Source organism: Aulostomus chinensis, chromosome 2, assembly GCF_037954235.1.
Source record: "Aulostomus chinensis isolate RoL2024-O1b breed Wild chromosome 2, RoL_Achi_v1.0, whole genome shotgun sequence".
Classification (NCBI taxonomy): domain Eukaryota; kingdom Metazoa; phylum Chordata; class Actinopteri; order Syngnathiformes; family Aulostomidae; genus Aulostomus; species Aulostomus chinensis.
The window spans coordinates 23006823-23032504 of record NC_141321.1 but is presented as its reverse complement, the minus strand read 5'-3'; the positions used below and the strand labels follow the sequence as shown (position 1 = coordinate 23032504).

General features: G+C 41.5%; 3 protein-coding genes across 5 annotated transcripts; all 3 read left to right on the top strand.

Annotated features, from left to right (window-relative positions):
* Positions 1–1403: 1403 nt before the first annotated feature.
* eif3m (eukaryotic translation initiation factor 3, subunit M) lies at positions 1404–5676 on the top strand. The gene is made up of 11 exons (XM_086194945.1): positions 1404–1671; positions 2333–2465; positions 2796–2934; positions 3058–3181; positions 3274–3368; positions 3514–3597; positions 3671–3770; positions 3996–4077; positions 4837–4980; positions 5268–5328; positions 5464–5676. The coding sequence occupies exons 1-11, from the start codon at positions 1630–1632 to the stop codon at positions 5585–5587; spliced, it is 1128 nt and encodes a 375-aa protein (XP_086051071.1). The 5' UTR covers positions 1404–1629; the 3' UTR covers positions 5588–5676.
* A 3078-nt stretch (positions 5677–8754) lies between these two features.
* On the top strand, positions 8755–11810 carry prrg4 (proline rich Gla (G-carboxyglutamic acid) 4 (transmembrane)). Of its 2 annotated transcripts, XM_086194932.1 has the most exons (7): positions 8769–8790; positions 9120–9233; positions 9307–9470; positions 9574–9601; positions 10067–10208; positions 10394–10588; positions 10699–11810. In XM_086194932.1, the coding sequence occupies exons 2-7, from the start codon at positions 9131–9133 to the stop codon at positions 10724–10726; spliced, it is 660 nt and encodes a 219-aa protein (XP_086051058.1). In that variant the 5' UTR covers positions 8769–8790; positions 9120–9130; the 3' UTR covers positions 10727–11810. The 2 variants fall into 2 exon arrangements, with proteins under 2 accessions (XP_086051050.1, XP_086051058.1); XM_086194924.1 differs by having other exon boundaries at positions 8755–9233; positions 10699–11809.
* Positions 11811–12665: 855 nt separating this feature from the next.
* qser1 (glutamine and serine rich 1) lies at positions 12666–24526 on the top strand. 2 transcript variants are annotated; one of them, XM_086185474.1, is made up of 13 exons: positions 12666–13064; positions 15645–15754; positions 16291–16428; positions 17016–20306; positions 20554–20858; positions 21684–21800; positions 21886–22019; positions 22127–22314; positions 22415–22552; positions 22692–22789; positions 23067–23219; positions 23435–23530; positions 23659–24526. In XM_086185474.1, the coding sequence occupies exons 1-13, from the start codon at positions 12955–12957 to the stop codon at positions 23797–23799; spliced, it is 5019 nt and encodes a 1672-aa protein (XP_086041600.1). In that variant the 5' UTR covers positions 12666–12954; the 3' UTR covers positions 23800–24526. The 2 variants fall into 2 exon arrangements, with proteins under 2 accessions (XP_086041600.1, XP_086041606.1); XM_086185480.1 differs by having other exon boundaries at positions 23067–23213; positions 23659–24523.
* Positions 24527–25682: the final 1156 nt, after the last annotated feature.

Sequence of the window (25682 nt, the reverse complement as noted above, 5' to 3'; positions counted from 1 at the left end):
AAGGGCAGGGAGAGAGTGAGGGTGGGATTTGGTACCAGGCTCTTGCCTCTCCAACAGAATGACGCATCATATGAACACGACGGTGAAACACTCTATCAGCTATCCCCATCCAACACACTATTTTATGGTATGTACCCAGCTGAAAGTAACAGTTCCCCAAGAGAAAAAAAAAGAAGTGACAAGCAGGGAATTATGACACAGCATGATATATCTCAGAAGAAGACAGTAGACACATTTCTGTGACAAATGAACTGTGAACCTCAGAGCTGCTTGGAAATGGAAAACACCCCATGATGTCCTCACCCCGGGACATAGTGTGCTCAACACCTCAGATGTTGGTAACTTGACTCCAGAGTTTTCGGATGACCTCCTGCTACACTTACCCCCCACCCCCCACCCCCCCACCTCACTCACCTCCATCACCCTGTGACCTGCCATTGTAACAATACACAGGATCCCACTTGGTACAGAGGCCCAACACGTGCACCCATAGGTCAGAGGGGGTATGGTGGAGAATTGTTGCCCTCTGACACTGGCAGTGTTTCCGGGTTAGCAGCTCCAGGAATGGCCAAGTATGGTGGTCCACACAGCTAAATCAGATAACCTCTCATGGGGATCAGGTTCACCTCAGTAACTCTCATCCAAGTCATCCAGGGTTAATCCCACAGAGAGGAGATTGATATCTGTGGAAGAGACAGTGAAATATTGGGAGGTGGTGGTGGAACTGTATGCGATGAAAAAAATTTAGGAGGTTGCCTGACCTTGGAGGGTTGAGTGACATATATTTTCAAAATATATTTTCAAAATAAGTAAAGCTTTCTACAGAGGACAAGATATCCCATGCTTGCAATTCATTTTCTAATGCCGTAATCTCATGATTACATGAAATTAAACCTGTTACAAAGGACTATTATCTCAATATCACTTGAAGAAAATTGTTTTATCATTATAATTAGTTATGCTACGTAGACCTGTCAATAGCTGTCTGGTCCATTTGATGCTCGCCTGTGGAGTTTCAATCAGAACAGTCTTTTGTCTTTATATGGTTTTTATCATCCTCTAATAATTAGTTAACAAAATATAACAAAATATGGAGGAACTAGTCTCCAGGCTGGCCTGGGAATGCCTTGGTATCCCCCAGTTGGTGCTGGTCAATGTGGCCATGGAAAGGGAAGTTGAGGGTTCCCTGCTGGAGTTACTACCCCACGACCCAATTTGATAAATGGTTTAAGATGGATGGATTAATTAACAATCTTTTTTGAATGAGCAATTGTCTCATTTCTAAAAAATAATATAAAATAAAAAATAATGCTGACATAAAAAAAAGCATGGCCTCTCCGGGTTTCCGTATTTTCCCAAGCACTGGCCTATTCTACCGAGTGTATACTTGCTCCAGAGAGGACAAGTTCGTCTGCTCCCACAAGCGCATTTGCAGTATTCCCTATCTTCTCTGCTGCGGATGTAGCCTTGTTTGTTTGTCTTCGAAGCGCAAACATTCTACTGTGTCTTTAAGCACTTGACCCGGAACAGCAAGTGTTTCACAGGCTCTGCTGCCTTTTCCTTTCCGCTCAGGTCTCTGTGTTGGTAGGAGCGTGGATTTCATCATCTAGGCTCACAAAATCACCCAAAATGAGTGTTCCGGCATTCATCGATATAACGGAAGAAGACCAGGTACGTGCCTTTGTCTTTAAAACATCATTTTGTTCCGTTCCTTCGTGGATGAGTTGATTAACCAGTACGATTCACTCACTTAAAGTAGCACGCTAGCTAGCTAGCTAAATTGCTAACAGTTCGTAGGTACATGCTGTTTGTTAGCTAACCTCCTACTGACTGATTGTGTGGCATAATGAACAAGCACACATGTGTAAAGACACTTTGCACTTAACTTTTTCGTAATTTAATTTACAACTATTATATAAGTGAAGCTAATATGCTCACTGTTATCATTGCTAGCGCTGTCAAACATGTCCTGAAAAGGTTGTTCAGCTTGCGTTGCTACTTGCTACTTGTTCACCAGACCCAAATAAACAAAGACGTGGAGGGAGCGAACCATAGATGTATCCTTGCAACAACTAACGCTGTTACTTGGAGTAAAAAACAAGTTTTTTTTTCTTTTTCTACAGAACAGCCAAACCTCTGATGGGTTAATGTTCTGTCTCTAAACAGAACATGTCTCGTCTATACATACCATACCATTGCATTACGTATTCTGAGTGGTTGCTCACTTTACAGTAACACTGCGTATGTAACTTGGTGAAGAACTGCTGCTGTAACGTTAGACTTTATTTAAAGTTTATTTAAAGATGATCATTAATTAATCTCCTGTACACAGGCATCAGAGCTGAGAGCCTATATCAAGTCCAAAGGAGCGGAGATCTCAGAGGAGAACTCAGAAGGAGGACTTCATGTGGACCTGGCTCAGATCATTGAAGCATGTGATGTTTGCCTCAAGGATGATGATAAAGGTGTGCGATGATGAAGAACATGTCAGTTTCTAAGCCAGGGATAAATTAACAGGCCCCGAACAGACAACTAAACTGTTTCACAGCATATATGCTGATATCTGTGAAGGCACAGGTGTAATTAATCACACTGACTATGGTAATATGGTAATATGGGGATAGATACCCAGCTACACTGCTGCAGAAGTTACAGCTTCACTATCATTTGGTGATTATAATAATTGAATTCTCCCACTGGATTTATGATGTGTATTTTTCAGTTGAATGCACCTGACTCTATCGTAACACACATATTCAGTCCTTCCTGACCCCCCCACCTTGGTATCTCTGCAGATGTTGAGAGCGTGATGAACAGTATCGTGTCTCTGCTGTTGATCCTGGAGACAGAGAAGCAAGAAGCGCTCATCGAGAGTCTATGTGAGAAACTGGTCAAGTTCCGGGAAGGAGAGAGACCTTCCCTCAGGATGCAGTTGTGAGTCGTTGCCCCCCCCCCTTTTTTTTTTTTGTCAAATCACATCAGTCCAACTTGGCGCCGCACAAATACTGCCCCTCTGTTAAGAGACTGATCATCTCTCTCTCTCGGTGTCCTGCGCAGGCTGAGTAACCTATTCCACGGCATGGACGAGAACACTCCTGTAAGATACACTGTCTTCTGTAGCCTCATCAAGGTGGCAGCTACCTGCAATGCCATCTCCTTCATCCCAACTGACCTTGATCAGGTATATGCAACCCTGGCAAAAATGCTCATCAAATTACTTTTACCTGCATTCTTTACAGCGTACTTACAATGCATGTTTGTCGCTCCCATCAGGTCCGCAAGTGGATTATTGACTGGAACCTGAATACAGAGAAGAAGCACACTCTCCTGAGGCTGGTATATGAAGCACTGGTGGACTGCAAGAAGAGGTAAGCATGTGTTTGCTCAGATGTTTCAAACGGTGTTTTGTGTTAAGAGGTGGAGATATTCATAACTACATTAGTCTTTGTGCACGTGTTTTGCAGTTGTATTTAGAGTGAATTATAGCAGTAAAGCAATTCCTGTGTTCAACAGTGAGGCCGCAGCAAAAGTGATGGTGGAGCTGCTGGGGAGTTACACAGAAGACAATGCTTCACAAGCACGTGTCGACGCCCATAGGTACACTTGCAGACCCTGTTTGTGTTCTGTAATTCTGCCTTGGTTTACCGTACACCACATGTTTTCCTCTCAGATGTATTGTTCGTGCTCTCAAAGACCCAAACACCTTCCTCTTTGATCACCTGCTCACCCTGAAACCTGTTCGCTTCCTGGAGGGAGAACTCATCCATGACGTGAGTGTTCAAGGACCTGCTAAGAGTTATGATTGGCTTCCGCCTTTTTAATGAGTACTGTTCCGTTGATTTACTACCCTCACATAACTCTTAAGAATGTGACTTCATGTACCTTTCTGAAATTGATAATATTCACAAAGAACTTTAAAACTTTATGAACCCAAATATGAGTTTTAATTTTCAGGAATGATTTGGTCTTTTGTCTTTTTCTCCCTTTTTCCATAGCTATTAACCATCTTTGTGAGTGCAAAACTAGCAGCATATGTAAAGTTTTACCAGAATAACAAAGACTTCATTGATTCTCTTGGTAAGTATATGTGTTTTTGCATCGAGCAACTAACACTTTTGTCATTGTGAGTGTATCATGATTCTCTGTATTTATTATTAGGCTCTGATATCAGATTAGATTCCCGTGTTGATCGCCATCAGCCTCGCGGCAAATCGGACATTTTCTGATGGCAGTGGTCGATGTTTGTGTGATCGAACGTTACAAGTTTATGCTTTCATGCTCATTTAAAAAGCGATGAAAGCTGAAAGACTTGACCGATTTATTTTTATTTTTTTAAATCAGGAGCATATCTTTGTTTCTGTGGCACAAAAAAGGGAAAGTGAATAGTGGACTACAGGATGGACGTGGTAAATATAGGTTAGGTTAGGGTTTGATAGACACTGATCTATTGAATTAAACCTAAGTCGTCCCAGAAAAGCTTTTTATATCTCCAGAAAACTGATGCTCCTGTCCTATTAGAAGTTATATCGCTTTAGATCTTGCCCTTTACCCTTATTTTTGTTTTTAATCTCTATTATAGAATCTGTTGACACAGAGCAGGAATGTGCTTATGTCAGCAGCGTGCCATTTTCTCTCTCCTGAAGGATTAGTTGTAATTACAAGCGTGTGTAGGATGGACTCTCCAAACAGACAATGTGGCGTGGTGTTTGCGTTAATGAGTAGATTCCCTGATGGCATGCTCCTAAATGTAGAAACAATTATTACAGGGGGAAACTCCCTGAGTCCAGAGTAATGGACTGTGACTGTTTAATGATTGCTGCACGGTGCTCTTCACAGGCCTGTCTCACGAGCAAAACATGGCCAAGATGCGCCTGCTGACATTCATGGGCATGGCGTCAGAGTTCAAGGAGATCTCCTTTGACACCATGGAGCAGGAGCTGCAGATCGGAGCTGATGATGTCGAGGCATTTGTCATTGACGGTAAAATCACTTCACCTTGATGAGATTAGCCCTCCTTAGCTGGATGTTTCTCATACAAGCGATTGACTAGAGTTCACATAGTCTCATGCCTCTGAAACTACAGGGATGGGAGACATGGAGCTGTGTGGCTCAGGACCAGGAAGAGGATTTTACTGTTTGTGACAGGGATTAGCCTCCTAAAATTTCATTTTCCAAGTGCATTTTCTCTCAAAGTGTCAGTGGTACTTTAAGTGCTTTCTGTCAGCTTGAGCTCAAAGCCTTTCCTGTTTGCTTTTTTTCTTTTTCAGCTGTACGGACCAAGATGGTGTACTGTAAAATCGACCAGACACAGCGAAAAGTTGTCGTGAGGTAAGTACCTTACTCAAACTGTGCATAGGGCCTGTGTTAGATGTGCAGTGAAAGCAGATGTAGATTTGCATTTTATGAACTTTGCATTTTGTTGTCGATTAAAACATTCTTGCGTCTCTGTTTCCACTCAATCAGCCACAGCACGCATCGCACCTTTGGCAAGCAGCAGTGGCAGCAGCTGTACGACAGCCTCAGCTCCTGGAAAGGCAACCTAGCAGCCGTCAAGTCCAGCCTGCAAGCTCTGTCACCTTCCGCCTAATTCCACTTAAACCCAACTGTTCTCCAAAACACCAGACTGAAATAATCAGTTTTTATATTGCTCCAATAAAAACAGAGGAGATTACCTGAGAGTGCGTCTGTCTTTATGGAATATTAAAGATCACTAGAGGCTTGATTACTAATGTAAATTCAGTGAACGAATTTATTTCAAGCCAAAGAAAATCAACAAGAACAAGTTTGATAAAGAGTAAGAAGAAATTTAAACTTGTGATTTCCTAACCTTTACTAATATGAACATGCTTCTGCATTTCAACTATCACCATCGTGTTTACAACCCTAATATAAATGTAAACAATTAGCCACCTAAAATAAATATTTGACCAAATATTCCATATTTATGTACAACCCAAATATCCACCTCATGTCTTGGATAAATAACCTGTTAAAACCACTTTTTCCTGCGTTTGTTTACCTCTTAGATTTTGTTTACTTAATTATACTCCAAACTCATATTTAGTATTAACACACAGGAGTTCTCATTTGGTGGAATAACCATAAGAACATAAGAGAACAACCATTTTGCATGTAATGATGAATGTATTCTGTAATCAGTCATCCAGCTCACTTGTTTTTTTCGTCCTCTTTAGTCTTTCTGCAGCTCTAATTGGGTCTCTTCTTCTAGCGTCTCTCAACATCTGGTTCTAGTAAAAAGACAGCATGTCAGTATTGGATGTGCTTTAGCTTGGGGTGAGAAATGGACTGTGACAAAGAGGTCGCTCGTCTGGGAGGACCTGAGAGGTGACAATGGTAATGTGAGCTTAATGTGACCTTCTCTGTGCAGGTCACGAGCTGAATTACTGAAATATCAGCACTGGGAACTTGTGGTGTCATGATTCACCACCACCACATATTTGAAACTGTCCACTGGGTTGATACTGTCCAGCTGTAGTCAGCGTGAATCACCTTTACTGGTGTGTGAGTAAAGTGAGGAAAAGACTACTGGACAGCACCTTGCCATTGCCTGTTTGAGCAAAGTCCACAGCATTAGGATGTTAGCGCTAATGATATATGATTCAGGCATTAAGTGTAAAAGTGGTCTGCTCTCCCCCTCTGGGGCGGTGATGAAATCGTCACAAACTGACAAAGTGCAGACTACTGACATCACACTCTTTTAATCCCCACTTCTTCTTTTTTTTTTAACAAATGAAGCTATAGCTCAAGTTAACTTAGTGGTGTGCTATCCCTCATCCTGTACTCTGTAAAGTTCTAACCGGATCATTTGGGCTATCCAACCAGAGGTCTGCTGAGGCTCAGTACTCACCTCTGTCCACTTGTCCGCGGGGAGCCGCATCTCCAGCTCTTATCAGGGGGAGTAAATCATAAAACACATTCTCAGGAGCACAACCTCATCACAGCCACCAGCAAGGTGAAATCCAGTGCAGATAGAAAGTAATATGTGCAAGACTTTTACTGGATGTTTGCAAAACCTTGTATCTCAGTCACTATCTCTCAACAAATACTCCTTTTATCTGCAGGCAATGCAGCCACTTTTCCTTCTCTTTCCTTGTCTCTAATTTGTCTCACTGGCTTCAAGTAACTGCTCTGTCATGTGAGTTGTCCCAGATGTAAATACTGTGGTTTGTTTATCTAGTGCGAGTGCTGTGACCCCATCTTATCATGGTCAGATAGAGGTAGTTCTGCATTGTTCAGCGATGAAAAGTGAATGAGTTAATATTCCATTTAACTGCTTCTTTTTGTGCACATGCAGCAATGTCATCCACGAAGTTGTGTTAAAGCACAAATCTCACCAGTGCAGAAGCAAATGAATCCCCCAGCTGAGAGATGCTATTAATCTTATTAACTGTATAATAGCATGTGACGCATCTGACATCACACACGAGATAAAGTCTGGAATTCATCATTTTCTTTGCCCCTTTTCTTTGTATCAACATTCCTCTGGATAAATCAAGGCTCGACATTATCCAGACCAAACCGAGAACAAGACAGAGGTTCTCACTGTGCTTCAATTAGCACCATCCAGTAGTCAGCCAGATAATGTTCTATTACATCCTATCTTTGCTTTATAAACACTGGCTACAAGGCCTGGATGCTCAGAGAAAGATATTTACAAGGAGAGAGGGGAACATAAACATTATTACAGACCCTAGTTTGCTTCAGTCTGTTGCAGTGTGTTTATGGTCCATTTATAATTCTATTCTTTGCAGTGCAGCACGATGTGTATTTCATCAGTAATGACCCCAAGATCTATTTCAGCACTTTTTCCCCTACAAGGCCTGTGTGTAGTAATGTCGTCAGCAGCCACTGTGAGATCTTATATGTTTTAATGCCTTTAAACATTCCCGATGCACAGATCTCAATAGATAGCAGCGTTGTATTACAGCGCCCACCCATTGGAGGTGAAGGTACAACATTGTAAACACGACAAAAAGATTGAGAGTAATGTAGTTCAGATGTTTAGGCAAAATAGTGGCATTTAAAGGGTCATTAAAGTAGGAAACTGATTTAAATTCCATGAAATCATACTGGACAAGATCAGTAGAGGTTACATGACAAAACATTAATCCTGAAACTTGACGTCGGTGTTAAGAAGTAGCGATGACACAAACTGGGTCTATTACACTGTAGCGTGCCAAGCTGGAACATTTCTTTTCTTGTACAATACTAAAAATTTTTTTTTTTTTCTTTAGCTTTGTGGGTTTAAGGGTGCTCAGTTTGGCTACTAAAAAACTGGAGGTAACACTCAAGGGTCTGAGATGACAAACATAGAACCTGAAATATCAAGACCCCCCCCCCCCCCCCAAACTCTGGGTCTGGGGTTGACAAATGAATCTGCTGAATATCTTGATTTATATCTGCAATAATATGTGCATTAAACAAAGTTGCAGTTTATCAAACATGTGTCCATTACCCATTCAAGCCCATTTAAAGTAAATTCATCCCTCTAATTGTCTTTTGAGAGGGTTTGGATCTACAGAAGGGTTTAGAAAGGTAGATTGTTCATATTCTCAAGATTTAGCTGTTCCTATTTGTAATAAAATAAAACCTCACTTTTTTTAAAGATTTTTTTTTTAAATTCCTGAGAACGAGTTTAAAAAATGTGACGGTTTAAACTGCCACCTAGCGGTCAATCACATTTACAAACCTCATCCTCTTATCCAGGTAAAGAGATCGATTGGTTGAGTCTGGGCAGGTAGTTTAGGAAGAGCTGAACATCTGTTGAGAGTAAACAAAAACCTTCTTTTTTACAACTTACTGACAGGACTAGAAGTCTCCGGGAACTTCTTTACTCACAGTTTTATCTTTTTGACCAACAAATGATAAAAGACGTGAATCATTTTGAAAGAAAACAGTTGTTTGTTGAACGTTTCCTGAGTCTTATCAGCGTCGAGGAGGTCGGGACACGTACCACTCCTTGCGCTTTCATTCTCTTTTATAATATGTTCCAGCTTTCGTTTTAGGGAATCGTTGAGGTGAAGGATTACATTGTGGCGCTGTTAATGTGGGGAATCTGTGTTTTAATGAGCCGCTGCCAATGATTGCGCCACCCGCAGGTGCACGCATCATGTTGTTTCATCTGCTCCTTCTTCTGCTTCAAATGTCCTGCGGGAATCTGGCCTGCGTGAGGAGGAGGTTACTCTCCGCCGAAGGAGGTCAAGATCAGGAAGGTGAGACCTTTTTTAACAACCAACTTTAGGATTTTATACACTTTAGTTATTAATTGAGTGTGTTTGGATTCAGTCTTCGTAGATGAAGGAGAAGCAAATTCGTTCCTGGGTCGCCATCTGCTGTTCAACCGGTTTGACTTTGAGATTTTCGTTCCTGGAAATTTGGAAAGGGAGTGTTATGAAGAAGACTGCAATTACGAGGAGGCGAGGGAGGTCTTTGAAAACATCCCCGCTACAGTTGAGTGATGATGATGGCGATGAAGATGTGTGATCGTGTGATGAGTAGGGGGGAGAGAGAGAGAGAGGCGCCTTGTAGTTCTGATCATACTTTGTTTTGCAGGATGATTTTTGGAAGAAGTACACAGCAGGTAAGAGTAATAGCCTCCGTTTCATACGCTCTAAAATCATACAGTCTGTGGTGCTGTTTACTAAACACTTGACACGTGTGAAGTACCTCTGATGCTTATAAAACCTGCTTCGCCGCTTCTCACATTATAAAAGCTTTGAAAAATGTGTCTACTTCATGTCCTCACTGTGCTTAATCCAAACTTGGTTTAACTTGTCTTTAATTTGATTCTTCTTAAACCTGGAAACTTCTGTCAGTGAAGTGGGAGTTCGGCTTCAGTGATTTCTTTCAGCCCACAGCATCCACATGACATTTGAAGCAGAAAATGTTAGTTGTAATTGATGAAAATGATTATGTCAACTGTGATACTTTCTGAGACAATAGTGTCACACTGGTGAATACCATGCTCATACCATATAACCCTGTTCTCATTAGAAGTATCAACATCCAACGTGACTGTCCTGTTACTCTTCGTTGTCGATCACAGATAAGGAGAAACGCCCCTCAAGGATTGACGTGACATCCCTTTTGGTGGCGTTGATCACTGTTGGAGTGGTGTTTGTCATCGCTGGGCTTCTGGCCTGGTATTTCTGTCAAGGCAAATGTAAGGATGACTTCAGCCGCACCAGGTGAGTGAGCAGAGACCAGAAACTCTAGTAGCTCCTTGGACTGATGCTGCAGCTCATATTTTTTCAGTGGACTTTGCTCTTGTTGCATCAATAATTAAGCTTCTTGTAACTCCATCTACATGTTGCATGTTATAATATGTCAAGTAGTTCACACATGATTGACACGACATCTCCACTCCTCACAGTTCCATCCGTGTACGACCCAGGAGGAGCAATGCTTCTCTCATTATGCGCCGGTTAGAGGAGGTGTCTCTGCAGCCTGTACTTCCGCCTGGACCCCCAATCCCCATGGTAGAAATAGACCCCCCAGGACTGCCCTCCTATGAGCAGGCCATTGCAAAAAGTGGACAGCATGATGCTCCACCTCCTCCCTATCCTGGGTATTTGAAGTTCTACAAGCTCACATCAGCGTATACATATGCAGTTAATAGAACTAATTCCCATTCATTTTTATAACAACTTTGACAGTTTTCTGTTTGTTTTCTATTAGTTCCAGAACTGGAAGTACTCGGCGCTAGTGTCTTCAGGAGCCCATCTGTCAAGAGGAAGCAGACAACAGACATTCACGCTGCGCTGCTGTGTTTCACTTGCCAAGGTTTAAAAAAGTGCCTTCTGTTTATCAGCCTGAATGAACTGGACCTTGCCACTCATGCATTTTGAATGATTCTGATTGGTTGGTGGAGCTTTAACTTTTTTTGCAGAATTATCTTGTTGATTATTAGCTTCTTCTTCTTGATCTGCTAGTAAATGTAGTTTTTCAGCAGCCTCTATGAAATATTCTCTCGGGTATGGTTATGCTTTGCAAAATAACTCAAACCTACTGCTGAATAAGCTTTCAACTAATTTTTGGTGCTTTTTGTCAAATGGAAAATGAAGAATATGTCGTTTGTTAGAGACCTTTACAATTCTAGAGTACTTCCTAGTTGCTGTAGACACGAGTAGAACTGAGAGCAAGATTACAATTTTGCGTCATTACACAGTAAGTATTAATGAAAACTGAAGAGAAACTGACTGCGTTGCATTGTCATACATCTTCCTGACTCCCGCAGAAGGAAAACGTTGTGTGCACTGATCTATTTGCTTTCTTTCGTTGGATAATTTGGGAACCTTCGACTACACGTCATCATCTTTAACTTTTATTTTTAAGTGTTAAGATTTTTTTGCTGCTCTATAATGTTCTTTTGTGTCAGAAAACGTGCGCGATGTCTTCTGATATGTTAAATTATGGATATTTTCAATATTTACGTAATAGTTATTTACATAAGGAACACTTTTAAAAGGTAACATTTTTACATTTACTCAAAAAAAGGGTTTACATTTACAGAGGATAATTGAAACTGTGATTAATACGATGGTTTAAAAGTATTTCAACGAGGATGCAACAGAAGCTCCAACACATGCAAACCTTATTATTTCCATCTATGCATAACATGAGCATGATGCAAGCTTGGCAGGTGTCTTACTCTGTTTTGACAAACATGTTAACTACCATGGAAAATTTCATCATGAGAATTCAGTGTCAAAGCTGAACTTCTCCGAGTGGATATCTTTTATAGATGTTTTGAATAAAATGTATATATTGATTATATTTTTTGTGTTAAACCTTCAATTATGTGTCTGTTTCATGTGTCTCAATTGAGTGGAACTGCGGGTTCTTTAGCTGCTCTTCAAATTTGATAGAAATGCAATAATGCTGTAATTGACAAGCTTCAAAGTAAAATATTGCCATTATAAACCAAACTGCCACCATTATTCTGTGTTGCTGCCCGAAAATGTAGCACTGTGCAATGTGTAGGACCTGACTGTCAGCTAGGGTGTTATCAGACTCCCACACTTCTGATGCTTGTACAAAATGTAGTATGGCGTGTAAAAATGCAGATAACAAGACTGGCGACTAGGACTCGGTTTATATGGCGTGGCGTCCATATTAAAAGTATTGAACAAATACAAATTTCTAGAATTGCAAATCCCTGTTGTACAAGGCACATGCATAACTTGTGGCGTACACAGAATTCAACACCAGACTAAAATTACATTTCATGTAAAAATAGATTATTACATAAAATTCAAGCATGTGGGTTTATAGGACGACTGAATATAGATTAATTGTGAGTAAAAACCAAATCAAAAAACTTTTTTTAATCAATAAAGTTTTTTTTTTAATTCATCTGATCATTTGAAAGATTACTACAGCAAAACCTCAAATTCAACGTGATCGTCTAATTTGCCAACGTCAAGCTTCCAAAATATCATGAAGTATACATACTTAAATAGATTCTTATCTTTATAAAAAAAAATCACAATTTATTTTGGCTTAGCTTTGAACAGGTCAACAGAAACGGGGGAAAGTTACAAAATAAGACATGAGAGGAGTTGGAATTTGAAACATCTCCATGATCTCATGTGAGGTAACTGCCATGACTGTGACTGAAGTTGGAGTGAAGGCAAACTACCAAACTTCCACTTGAAGTCTGCGGTGCATCCTGGGAAATCAACTAACATGGGTACGTGAAAGCATGCAAGGTTCGCACTGGGCTCCATGACGGGCGATGAACAAATATTAACGAAATCACCCAGGAGGGAAAAAGGCACATTTTTTATCCGACTACTGCACAACTTCGCGGAGGTTTTGTGGGTTGTGCATTGCTCCAACTGCACTGCCCTGGTCGGTGGGTCGGACCCTGGCTGCTACGATGTGTGTCCGCTGCTCCACGAAGCTCCGTCGGGGAAGTGAATCCTTCACCGGATGATGGACAGGAACTACCCGACCTCCAGCTTTGCGGACGCGCTGGCTCCACCAGCACAGCCCGTAGCTTCCTGGGCCTATGACCGCAGCACAGCTAGTATCAAGCCAAGGTAAAAGATGAAGGAGAGGGTGGGTCACCTTCCGAAGGAAATGTCGGTGATGGAGGGCCTAGTTTTGCTCATGGAAGGAGGTACAGCGGTTCTTGGTTTAGGGAACACTGCAGGAATTGAAGGAATTCAGACATATTTTCGAAGTTTTTAAGAGGCTTGTCAGCGGTTTCTTGGCCGTCTGTTACTGTCCCACCTTGCTAGTTTTTGTTAGCACACCGTCTACTCAGCATGGCTGGGTTGAGAGTTTGCTCGTGCAAACATTAGAATCATTTTATTTATCTTAATAATAAGTTAGCTTTGCTAGGCACTTGTGAAGCTAACTAACCTTTAATTTGGAGGGAGATTTCTTGACAACAGATGCTCAACATGATCCCTGAACAACATTTAAGCTAACGTTAGTCATGGTGCTTATATTAGTGGTACATTGCTAACTTATTGGTGATGTTACCTCATGAGCTAATATGCGACGTGTCAGGTTTGTTCATTCGTGTTGCATTTTAAACACAAGTTGCTTACTTAGCACATTAGATGGAGTTAGGTAACGAACGTGCAGTAACTTCGGTTGTAAACATCCACCGAACCTGAGGACGGGTTTGTACCACCACCAGCACCACTGAAGACCTTACAAATACACTGTTGCACAGCACTAAAGTAGCACTCTTGCCTGTCCCCAAATGTCTTTGAAGAAAACACAGCTGAAGGAGGCTGTGCAGGATTAGTCGCAGAATTTAGCTAAGGGTGCAACAATAGAATAGATCTGTTGAATTTCTCAAACATTTTAACAATCAGCTAAAATGATTAAATAACCAATTTGGCGATTATTGCAGGTTCTCATATTCAAAGATGACCTCTGTTTTCCTCTGTGTCATATCAGCATGACCCAAATACTTGATGAATAGTTGCATTTGATTAGATTATAAAATGACTGAAGGGCATCCATCATTAGTTATTTATTTCTTGACTTAAAAGTGAATGGATTACTGTTAGGGAAACTTATCATCATCTCTTGCAGCCCTAATCCTCTTGGCATGGCTAATGGAATATTGCTGCATCTCCTTCACATGATGGAACCTCATCTTGTGTGAGCAATTTGATGTACAAAGTACACACCCTGTAAGAGACAGCAATAAACCTATTGTATATTAAACAAATTAAAAATGTCAAATGCTAATCAGTAATGAGACCTTAAATTGACGTTCGTATTGGCAGATGTTAGGATTTTTTTAATATATCAGGATAGCCTGAACAAGCAAAATATCAGACCTAGGTTTTGCTCAATTGTTGTAAATAGAAAAAAAGATGATGCCAAATCGTCTGAAAATTAAGGAAAATGCTCCTTTTTCATATTCACAACAATAACACATTTTCCATTGTGTACAAATTGTGACCATTATATGAATTTGTTTGCATGTTTATTGACATTGGTAAATGTAGCACTATAACAATAAGGCACTCCCTTACTCAGTGTTTATACTTCAGTCCCCAGTGAAGAGAAGAGATAAGTTAACCACGTGGATGACCTGAATGTTTCTCTGTTTTCTTAAAGCAACCTTGACCACCAAGCAATCTGTATATGTATATTTTGCTTATCTCTCTGTTTGACCCGTGCAAAATGGGTCTTGCATAGAAGTAAATCAGGAGGGAAGAGTCTTATAATAGTTTGTGTGCAGAAGGGATCAGAGGCAGATGACTTCTTTTCAGCTCTTTGTTCTGTGTGCACAGATGTTTTTGGCCTTCTGGCTAGATCAGAACCCTTTGGATCAGGCTGGCCTATATTTGAATGTCAGTGACATTCAAGATTCCTACGAAGCCCAAAAAAAAAGAAGTCATCTTGTCACCAGCGTTTGGTCTAAATTATTTTCTCATACAAACATGACCTCAAACCAAATCAAGCAAACCATTTATATTATTGGTTTACCAGTTGACATTCAGCTTTTTAAGCCATCCTGATGTTCACTAGTTTTGTGATTTTTAACTTTGTTTACAGTTGATTGAAACAGACAAATGTTTCAAATGGCTGACTGATTAAATCTCTTTTCTTTGCACTTGAATAAATATTCCTAAAATATACATGTCCTCAAATCAGTTTTCACTTACACCTTTGAGCAAGAGTGTTCATCTTTTCTGGACAAATTGATGTCCTGCTTTGATAGATGTCTTTCCTATTGTGATGGCCTAACAAGGCTGCAGTATTTATTTATTTTTTAATGAATACTTGACTTTCCAATACATTTTTATGTGAAGACGTACAGTGACATTGCAAGCCCTGATGATATTCTTACTTACTGTTACTCGTAATGGTTTCAAGAACTAGTTAATACAGACAGCAACAATGGGCACGTGAGGTATTTGGATTAAATCGTACTATGAACTGCAATTAATTATCAAAAGATAGTTCCCAGGAATATTACTGCACATTCTTAAAGTTTGGCGAGGCAAACTGCAAGTGATAAAGAAGTTGTAATTCCCTAAACAGCCAAAATGTAATAAGATACATATTTAAACATGTAAGTAACATAGAAAGTTGATGCTTGTTAAGAAGGTTGGAACACTCATGTATGTTTATATTTGTGTGTGCAGTCCCAGTTATGGTGCAGCACACCTTGATGCTGAGCTCCTCCAGCGGCAAAGCTACACTTCAACACACCAGCTCCCAACCTACACTACAGCACATCTTCCTGCTGCAGCAGGTGAGTTATGAAGTGTCTTTTAAACTCAAGGGTTAGTTCAGTTAAAAAAAAAAAAAAAAAAAAAGCAACCTGAATTTTAGTGGTATTTTTGTGTTCCAAAGTTGTAGGATGTCTGACTCTGCAGCTTTGGTCAAAACTTCGACCAGCTCAGCAGTAATGGATTATGCTGGATATTCAACGCATCTTGCTGTAGACATTTATGATATTGGATCCATTTCTGCAATGGAAACTGGTTGCAGGATGTTTAAGTGGCTCTGGAGTCTAAAATGTTGACTTTATCTGTAAACAAGTTTGTTTGACTTCAGTTGTTGGGCATTTTGTATGTTATCTTTCAGTCTCTGCTGACTTTCTTAAACTGGCCCCGCTGTCAGTTAAATGCAGACTTCAGGCTATAACACAAAACTACTTGCAAGAGTGGAAGCCACAAGTCACAAAAAGCAAATGTCTTTGTTGTGGTTTGGTTGTATTGGTCCGTTTTAAAGTTCTTTTCTCTCTTTGTTTTTGTTTTTTGATTGTCATTCATCTCTTCCCGCCAGGAGTACTTGATACAAGCAGTAATACTTCTGAGACCTCAATCATGAGCTTCCTGTCAGCCATGGAGTCAAGAAGCCTTCAGGCTGGTCCTGTTAGTGCCTCACTGCTTCCTCCTTTTAGACCTCCATCATGGCCTGCAGGTGAGAACACATCAATTAATTGAATTATCCAATTACCAACCAATGTCTACTGATTCTCGGTTGAGCCACGTGTTCCTGTCTTAACAACCCATGTATGGCTTCTTGTGTTATTTATGATTATGATGGAAGCATTTTAAGTCTGTCAGATACTTAACAAACAATTTCATATCTTTTGTATTTGACAGCGAGATGTTGCCATACTGTCCAATTTATGTTGATTATGTCAAGAGGCAAAGGGAATGTATACAATAAGGTTGACTGAAAGATGTGTTTCTAAATATTCAAAAATGATTTAAGCACTTAACATCAGCGTGTGGTGCTGTGATACAGTATAAATAAAGACAAAACAGGGGACTAGCGGATGGCTCATTAAAGCAACTGAAGACAGATTTGATTTAACATAAGGAGATGAACAAGAAAAGGTCTGCTGGTGGTTTTCCAAAATTTTTTGGCTTCTCAAAAAGTTTGTCTGTTTTGTATACAGATTTGATTTATTTTTTTTATTTAGACTAGATTATGTAATCTCACATGGCTTTACCTATCCTTTTCATCTCATTTTCCTCATTTTGTCCTTTTGCAACATGCAGGTACCAACTCCTCCACCACAGAGTTGTATTTGACTGGTGCCCTGCCTTCTACTGCCACTTTCCCCTCTCCTGCTGCTTTGTCCTCCTATCAGCACACTGGCGCATACACATCCAGGAGTTACTCTACCAACCCTTCCCTGGCCCTCCAGGACCCAGCCTTCAGCACGTCCACCAATGGCCTATTTTCTCATCATGATCCCCTTCTCCATCTCAAATCCAGCCAAACTGTGCTTCCCTCTGCTCTGGCCTTCAATCATCTCTCTAGCCCTGTTTTAGGCTCAGCTCTGCCTGTCCAGTCCTCAACATACCGCTCAGCCCAGGAGTCAGCCCCCCACCTTCTTCAACCACAGTTCAGCCTTCTACCGTCTGCCCTGCCTACTCCTCATAGTGCCACACAACCCTATGGGGCCACTGTTTTCTCAGGCTCTATTGAGAGAGCGCTTCAGCGAGAATGTAGTGTCATCAAACACCACCAGAGGCCTTCTAGTAGTCACACAGCCTCAGAGCAGTTGCCCAATTCGGAGCACTCCTTACAGGGGTACTTCGGCTCTGGTAGTGAAGGGGACATGTCCTACCAACAAGACCCATCTCGTCAGACTCCTGTGTCTTGCAGTCCTTCCACTGAAGAAGATTCCTCTCAAGGGGTCAATGGTGCCCTACAACCCAAAACAGATCCAGTTAGTCAAAGCTATTCGTCCACTGCAGTGCCGAAGTCTAAAGACTGCTCCTCCAAGCTCGCATCACACTCTGTTGGGAGTGATGATAGTCACAGCCATGCCCAGAATCTCACAGAAGAGTCTCCAGAGCGATATTCCTCTCAAGGGCATAAGCAGAACTCTGTGATTGCTAATCAGCAGTCAGTGCAACTGTCCAACCTAATGTCCAGCAGTTTGTCCCAAACTTTTATCACTTCCCATACCCAGTCGCAGCCCTCTCATTCCAACTCAGACAAACTGTCCCCTCTTTACAAGACATTGCCTTCCTTGTCCAGCCCTTCTGGTAATGTGGCATCAGTAAGTCAGGCTCTTGTTTACTCCTCCAGTCCTGGACTGAACCAGGAGCAGGAGGTTCAGTTTGGTGTCCAGGGTTTGTGTCAAGGGAATCTCTCTGAGAGCTATCCCTCATCCCACTCTCAGGGTGCCCCAAATGTGACATTTACATCTCAGTCACAGGGGCAAGCTTCATTGACTCCATCTCAGAGCTATGCCACAGGACAATCCCTCAACTCCTCTTACCAGCCCACGTGTGGACGGAGCCTGTCCACCCCAAATTCTACGCAGGACTACACCTTGATGCAGGTCTCAGTGGGAAGTAAAACACATGAAACTCTGTCCCAGCAAGCAACAGTGCAGGCAAAGCCTATTTATGGGACTGTGGCTGCTACCTACTCATCAACTGCTCAAGCCTTAGAAAATAATGTCAGATCCTCAGTACAGAAACTGGAAGAGCTTCCTATCCAGGACCTGCAGGCTCTCCAGCAGGCATCCATGGAGGCATCTGCTTCAGATGGCACCATGGCAGCTCACAACAATGTCATCTATGTTGTTTCAAAAATGGATGACCACCAAAAATCGCAAGGTGTTATCAGAGGCAGTTCTCGCTCTGAAGATCAGCATATGGGACTTAGTCATGCAAACACAGTGCAGGTTAAAGATGAAAGGATGGGTTCTCTTAGCCAACAGCACACTCACTTAACCAGTGCCAGTGATCATGAAAATGCCAACGCAAAAACTACAAACTCCAGTATTGTATCTTCACATATACTCATGAGCGGAGAACCGCTCAAACAGCACTCTCTTCAAATCAAATCTCCTGAGCCACATCAACAAAACCACCAGAACCATAATCAGACCCCAGCTGCACAAACCCAGTTTATCACCGTCCCTAGCACTCAGGTTCTCCTCGAGCCCAACCAAATGATTCTGCTTCAGCAGCCCCTAGTCCACCATGGCCAAACACCTTCAAAAGTGGTTTCAGTGCAAGGTATCCAACCAGCTCAAGGTTTGGGGCCCGTTCAGGTTCAGTATCTTCAGATGGATCGAGAACTGCTAGGTCCCGGTGTATCTGAAAACCAGAGCCAGCAGAGCACAGCAGTGTCAGAGCAGAACACCGGATGCCCCGATTCCTCTAAACACCACTACAGCCAGTCGGCAAATCAGCAGTCAAATGACGCTAAGAACCACTTTGCTCTCAACTCAATCTGCTTTCCTGATTCAATGTTACTCGCAGATGACAGAAATATTTTGTCAAATGTTGATGATATCCTGGCTGCCACTGTGGCTGCATGTGGTGTCACACCACAAGACTTTGTCAAAGGTACATCCTCCACTGAGGCTGAAATGGCAGTGATGGCGAGCCCTGTTGATGCTAAAGGTCACTTCCAGACTGTGGACATAAGGCACATGTCACCTAGTTTCTCCACAGCACAACAGCCAATCATCACAAACTCTAACTCTCATACCATGACCATGACACTAAATGGAGCTCAGATCACCACAAACTGCCAGGGACAGTCTGTTAACCACAACAACAGTGCTGACCTTGACACAAATGGAGAAGAAGGGAGTTCAGAAAATGACTACCACTTAGCAGGACAGGTATTCGACTCATCAGGTTTCCAGAACAGAGTCAAAGGGAATGCAAAGAGTATTAAAACTGAAGATGGCCTCATGGAAGGCCAAGGTGTTGAGGATGTGCCTAAAAAGAAGAGTCGTTCTAAGTCTTTGACCAAGTCAGGTGGTCCTGAAGAGGATCATGGGCAGACAAAGCCAGCCAAGCGCAGTGGACAGGCAAAGCGGCAAAACTCTAGGGGTAGTGACGTCAGCTCACCATCCGCCTCACAAAGCGTATATGATGGATGTCTGCAGCAGGAGAGGATTAGGCAGAAGATTCGCGAAGTGGAAGAGAAGCAGCCAGAGGTCAAAACTGGTTTCATTGGTTCCTTCCTGGACTTCATTAAATCTGGCCCCAAACAGCAGTACTCTCCAAATCCTCCAAGAACTATAAGTCGCAACAGAAAGCCTGGCACCATTTCCAAACCATTGCCATGTACTTTGCCTACATTGCCTCCTAAGCTACAGACTCTGCCGGCATCTTTGATGTCTCAGGAGAGTCAAGCAGCGAGCTCTCAACCGAAACGTCTGGATGAAGACCTGCAAAAGAACTTGGAGACGCTACCATCGTTCAGCTCAGATGAAGAGGAGAACACTGGGAAGAACCAGGCTCTTCGAAATAGCATCAGCTCGGCGCTCTCGGCTCTGGATGAGTCTTCAGATCGGAAATCCAGGATAGGTAATAACACCCTGCCTGGTCAAGAATTGCCAGAATTGTCCTGGTTTTGTTTTTGTTTTTTTCTTTAATTGTAGTAATTGAGATACCATATACACCCAGCACCTGCGAGCTCTTTATGGAAATATGCAGTGAGATAAAATGTTTTCTCTTTGATGCATGTTGTCTTATATATCTTTTATTTATTAACAGCATTTCAAGAGTGTGGTGGAGTTTTCCCTGCACGTTTATACATATGTTATCTCTCCAGAAAACCACATCCCTAGTCTGATGATCAAACCAGTCCAAGCTCCCACCGTGTCTCTCACTATCACCGAGGCGTGTTTACCACCAGTAGCAGCTCCTGCACAGACAACCAACGCCGTCTCAGGAGGAGCTGTGTTTGCAGTCAAGGAGGAGCCCAAAGAAACCCCACCGGCCCAGTTGGCTTTAAAATTGATGAGTGTCGCCGTTGAGGGACTAACTGATGAGGAGCTATCAGACAGCGGAGGTGAAGGAATGTACCGGGAGAGAGACGAGTTTGTTGTGAGGAACGAGGATATCGAGAGCTTGAAGGTATAGCCCTGAAAAAACACTGTAAGAAGTTGACAGTTACTAGGGGATTGGTTTTTAACAGGTTTTTAGCTGAAGTAGTCAAAATGGAAAGGGTCGTACGAATAATGTCAATACATGTTGTATGTGACACGTCAGTACTATATGTCATCGCTTCATAGCAATGATTTTAATCCACAAGAGTGGTGCAGAAATGAGTCAAAATAAATAGAACCTAGAAATAAGTTAACTGTGTTAAACCTCTGTTTCCCTCATTACAAATTCAAAAAGTATTTAGCTAAATGCTGTTAGAAGGTCAGTGGCTCACACTGACTTAAGATGGCGTTAGGTTTTTTTTTCCCCCTACGGCATAAGATACTTCAGTAAATACTCATGAATTTTGCTGACAAGTGACTAAAAAACACTTCAGAGATTATCAAAGACATTAAATTCCGTCACACGGGAAAAAGCAATTTGTGATGTGGAATTAATGTGTCTGCAGTTTGGTTTAGCATATTAGCTTTGTGCTTGTAGAGAATACATTTACAAATGAACGAACCATGAAAATGTCATGTCTGAAGATTGTCTTGCAGTGTAAACTTAAAACAGAGTTTATTTTTGGTAGTAGTAGGCCAAGGGAACCCATGGAGATGCTAACTTCCAGTTTGACCCACAAAAATATGTCATGTGTTCAGCACTCTATGAAGATTTTATTTTAAACTCATAACAAACTAGACCATACTACAATAAATGTCTTTCGTTTGCTCATAGATAAACATTCACTGTTGAAAATTCTTAGACTCTTAACTGTTGCTACCTTGTGAGTGTTGTGCACTTTATGGTTGCCAGGTAACCATGAAAGCGGGGAGTGAGCCTCCAGCCATCTGGAAAGTCCAGAAGGCTCTGCTGCAGAAGTTTGTGCCTGAGCTGAGAGATGGAAAGAGAGTCTTTTCAGCGACTAACAGTGTAAGTAAATAAAAAAAGATGGTCACTTTGAAAAATTGTGTACATGTAACATTTTGTCTTTTATTTTTTGTGTGTGTGTATGTAGTACCTTGGATACTTCGGTGATGCCAAGACCATGTACCAGAGAGTGTATGTGAAATTTTTGGACACTGTCAACAAAAGGGAATATGTTCGAGTGTGTAGCCGCAAGCCACGCTGCAAGCCGATGAACTCGCTAAGGTGCGCTAAGAGCATCGACTGATACTAGTTGGCAGTATGTCTGAGATATGGTGCGTCTGTAGTGCAACTCTTTTTTTTTTTCTTTTCTTTTTTTCTCTGCCACTCAGGGGTGTTCAGGTGAAAACTTTACTTGGCTTGACAGCTCCACTCTCCTCAACCACTCAAAGCCAAAAACCTCGACCCAAACAGCTCAAACCAAGGGCAGAGCCCCCACCGAAGAAGAGAAGGAAGTGGAAGGAGGAGTTCTCATCTACTGCCTCTGGATCTTCGGCAGAAGAAGCTGGTGAAGACGATGGTGACGAAGCTTTTTGACTTCTCTCGTTCAGTTTAGTTTGAAAAAAAAGTTTTCCATATTGATGGTCTATACCCCCCTACTTCCATCTCACACTCCTAAGAGTTCAACCCTCTGGTGCCGTTCGCTTCGCGCTTCCTCAACACGCGAACTATGAAGGAGACATTCAAGAGCTTTGTGGAACTTCTCATCAGCATCGCCCTTGACGAAGATGTGATGACGGCACTTGAGAGAGCAAACGGTGAGGAAATCCCCTTTTGGGAGGTATCAAGCTGTTACTCCCTGCTCCTGTTAAGTAGTTCAGCAGGAGCGAAAGAGATTAAAGGATGTGAAAAAGTAGTTGTCCATCACTGATTTCATTTACCAAGATCATGTTTCAGATGAGTTGCTGCTGCCGCACATGAGAAGAGTTGACGGGCTGATCACTGACAACAGGAAACGCTTACTTCATAAACTGCACATTGGACAGGTCCTGAAGGTGGGTTGGTCTCAACAGCACATTTCAGGGTGATTTGGATTTCTCTGGTGGATTTTTTTTTTTTTTTTTTTTTTATGTGATGTTTGATTTCTCTGTAAGTTTCTAATAGTGTTTAATTTTCCTTGATCCATGTACAAAAAGAGTTTGGACATCAGTGAATCAGGAAATATGTTTCTGTACTTTGGAACATAGACTCCAGACATAAACAGAAGTACCACGCTGCACTGGAGTTGTTCTGTAGATTTGCAGCCAAATAACTCTCATCTTTACCCTACAGACAGCTCTTGACAGCTTCCCAGAGATCTCAGTGGTGACAGAGCTGAAGAAGGATGGGGAAACCCCGGCCTTCAAAATGCGCCTCAGTGGGAAGGCCTACAACAAAAAAACCATGAAGCCCTACAAGATGCCTAACAAAGTGCCGCAGGTAGAAGTAAATGTTCATTTTGTTTTTTTCCCAGTTTGTCTAACAGAAACAACAGAAGAGAAGAAGAAAAATAAGCGCTCAACGTTCGGATTTTAAAAATGTCGTCCCAATTGTGTATTGCTTTGTCCAGCAGAAGGCGCAATATCACCATGTGTCAGTCTGTTCCTTCCACACTGATGAGTACGTTAAAGTGTTCACGCCTTTCCTCCTTCCTGTTCTAGGAATACACTGTGGACCAGCAGAAAACTCAGTGGTTCTCTTTGTACCACTCATTGCAGCACTACAAGTACCACACATACCTAATGTGTAAGGACAAGGTGAGACAGAAGCACACTCGTCAGGAAATGTGCCATAGATTGTTTTTCAGATTCTTATTCTTTTACAGTTACATCGTACTGAGGTGACATGTTTGTATAGTACTCATGTTCATGTTTCTGGCCTCCAGATAGCGTCTCTGCAGTCGCAGGCTGGGGACCTGGGGCAGGAGGAGACTGTACAGAAGTGTCTGCAGAACGGAGCGTGGGTAGAAGGGCTCTTTGATCGCTTTGGGGAGCTAATAAATCAGGTGCAGCAGGCCTGCCGATGATCAAACTGTGACAAACTCGATCTCAAAAAAGAAGCCTTACCAACATCTGGGTCTAATATGTAAACAAGAGAAGGCCCCCAGCACAAAATGGCGACAAAGCAGGATGGAGTAAGGCTCTCCTTCCGGGCCACAGAGATTAGAATCAGGGACTTGTGTGGTAACTTGAATGGAGGCTTTTCAGTGGCTGTTGCTCCAAAAAAAAAAAAAAGGAAGGAAAAAGTGTCTTTGGACGAACAGGGAGGAAGCACCACTGCCTCTCAGCAGACAGCGGTCACTTGAGAGTACTTTGTTTTTGGAGTATTTTCCATGTTCTGCTTCTCCTAGTCTATGTAGGCTTTTGTAGTTACAGGCCCACTTTTAATGGGCTTTTTCATTTTTTCATAGATTTTCATATATATATATATATATATATATATATATATATATATATATATATATATATATATATATAAAATCACTTTTTAGTTAACTGATCGACTATAACAGATGAGCATGCACTAGATAGACAGCAGTCAGTGTAGGGATTAGAGCTCAGCCAATCAACATGCAGAAATCTGATTGCCTACAGATGTAACAAGCCTTCATTATTGATAAGCAGGCTCAACTACAGAGAAGTTGATTTATTGTAAAAAAATATATATTATATATAACCATAGTTATATACAGTTTGTAAAACATACATTTTGTAATGGCGCACGGACTTTCTTATATATATATATATATATATATATATATATATATATATATATATATATATATATATATATATATATATATATATTTTCTTATATATAATGTACATTTTGTATAAAATGGGGAGGTGGCAGCAAGTCTCTTCCTGAGGAGTTTAGTAACTATATACTGTATCTACATTGTGGTTCAACATTTGAGCTTCAAACCTTCCCTTTGCTTATGAAATGTGTTTTAATGGAGTCATCGCAGTTCCACTACTGCTTTTTTTAATGAATCTTGTTAATCAAATATCATTACCTTGAATTACTCGAGGGTAAAATTAACAAAATTTGTCTTTGTACTCCTTTGCAGATATAGCCCACATTTTATGACAAATAGATATATATTTTTCACAGAAGTAAATATTATGTTCTACTGTTCATTACAATTTCTAAGACACTTTTTCATCACCAATTTTATGCTTTCAAGAATAATCCTGTTCTTTGAAGATGCAGTTTGTAAATAAAGAGCGGCATGTATTAGATGTTTGGATTCTCTTCCTGCAAACAATCATTTCTGACTGCACACATTTCATGATTTTACACCAGATTTCCCAACATTTGAAAATGAGATGATTTCAGCTACATTTAAGTAACACAAAGGTCCAGGATCCAGATATCTGTTAAACTCGCCCACAACAGAGCTGTCAATGAGTCGTGCTCCTCAGCTGCAGTAAGTTTAACCAGCCGCCTCACCAAACAACCCAAACAGGTCGGTAATCATTGGAATGAAAAGGCCTTTTGCACCAGCTGAAGTTATCAGCCATCTTATAAGCAGTTTCCCCCGGAAGATTGACCGCGCCAAGGTTGTCTGGAACATAACTTGTGCTTCACTACACCCGATTATTGGAGATGTCCTAGTTCAGGGGTGGGCAACCATGTGCCATGGAGAGCCGTGTGTATGCAGGTTTTCCTTCCAACCAAACACTTTAACAGGTGATTCCACTGATTAACACACCTTCAGCCACAGAGGAGTGTTAATCAGTGGAATCACCTGTTAAAGTGTTTGGCTGGAAGGAAAAGCTGCGTACACACGGCTCTCCATGGCACATGGTTGCCCACCCCTGTCCTAGTTGTTGGTTTCAGAATGAGGACATCTTGGTGACCCTCTCAAACCTTTAGTGGAAAGAAAAGACATTGAGATATCACTTA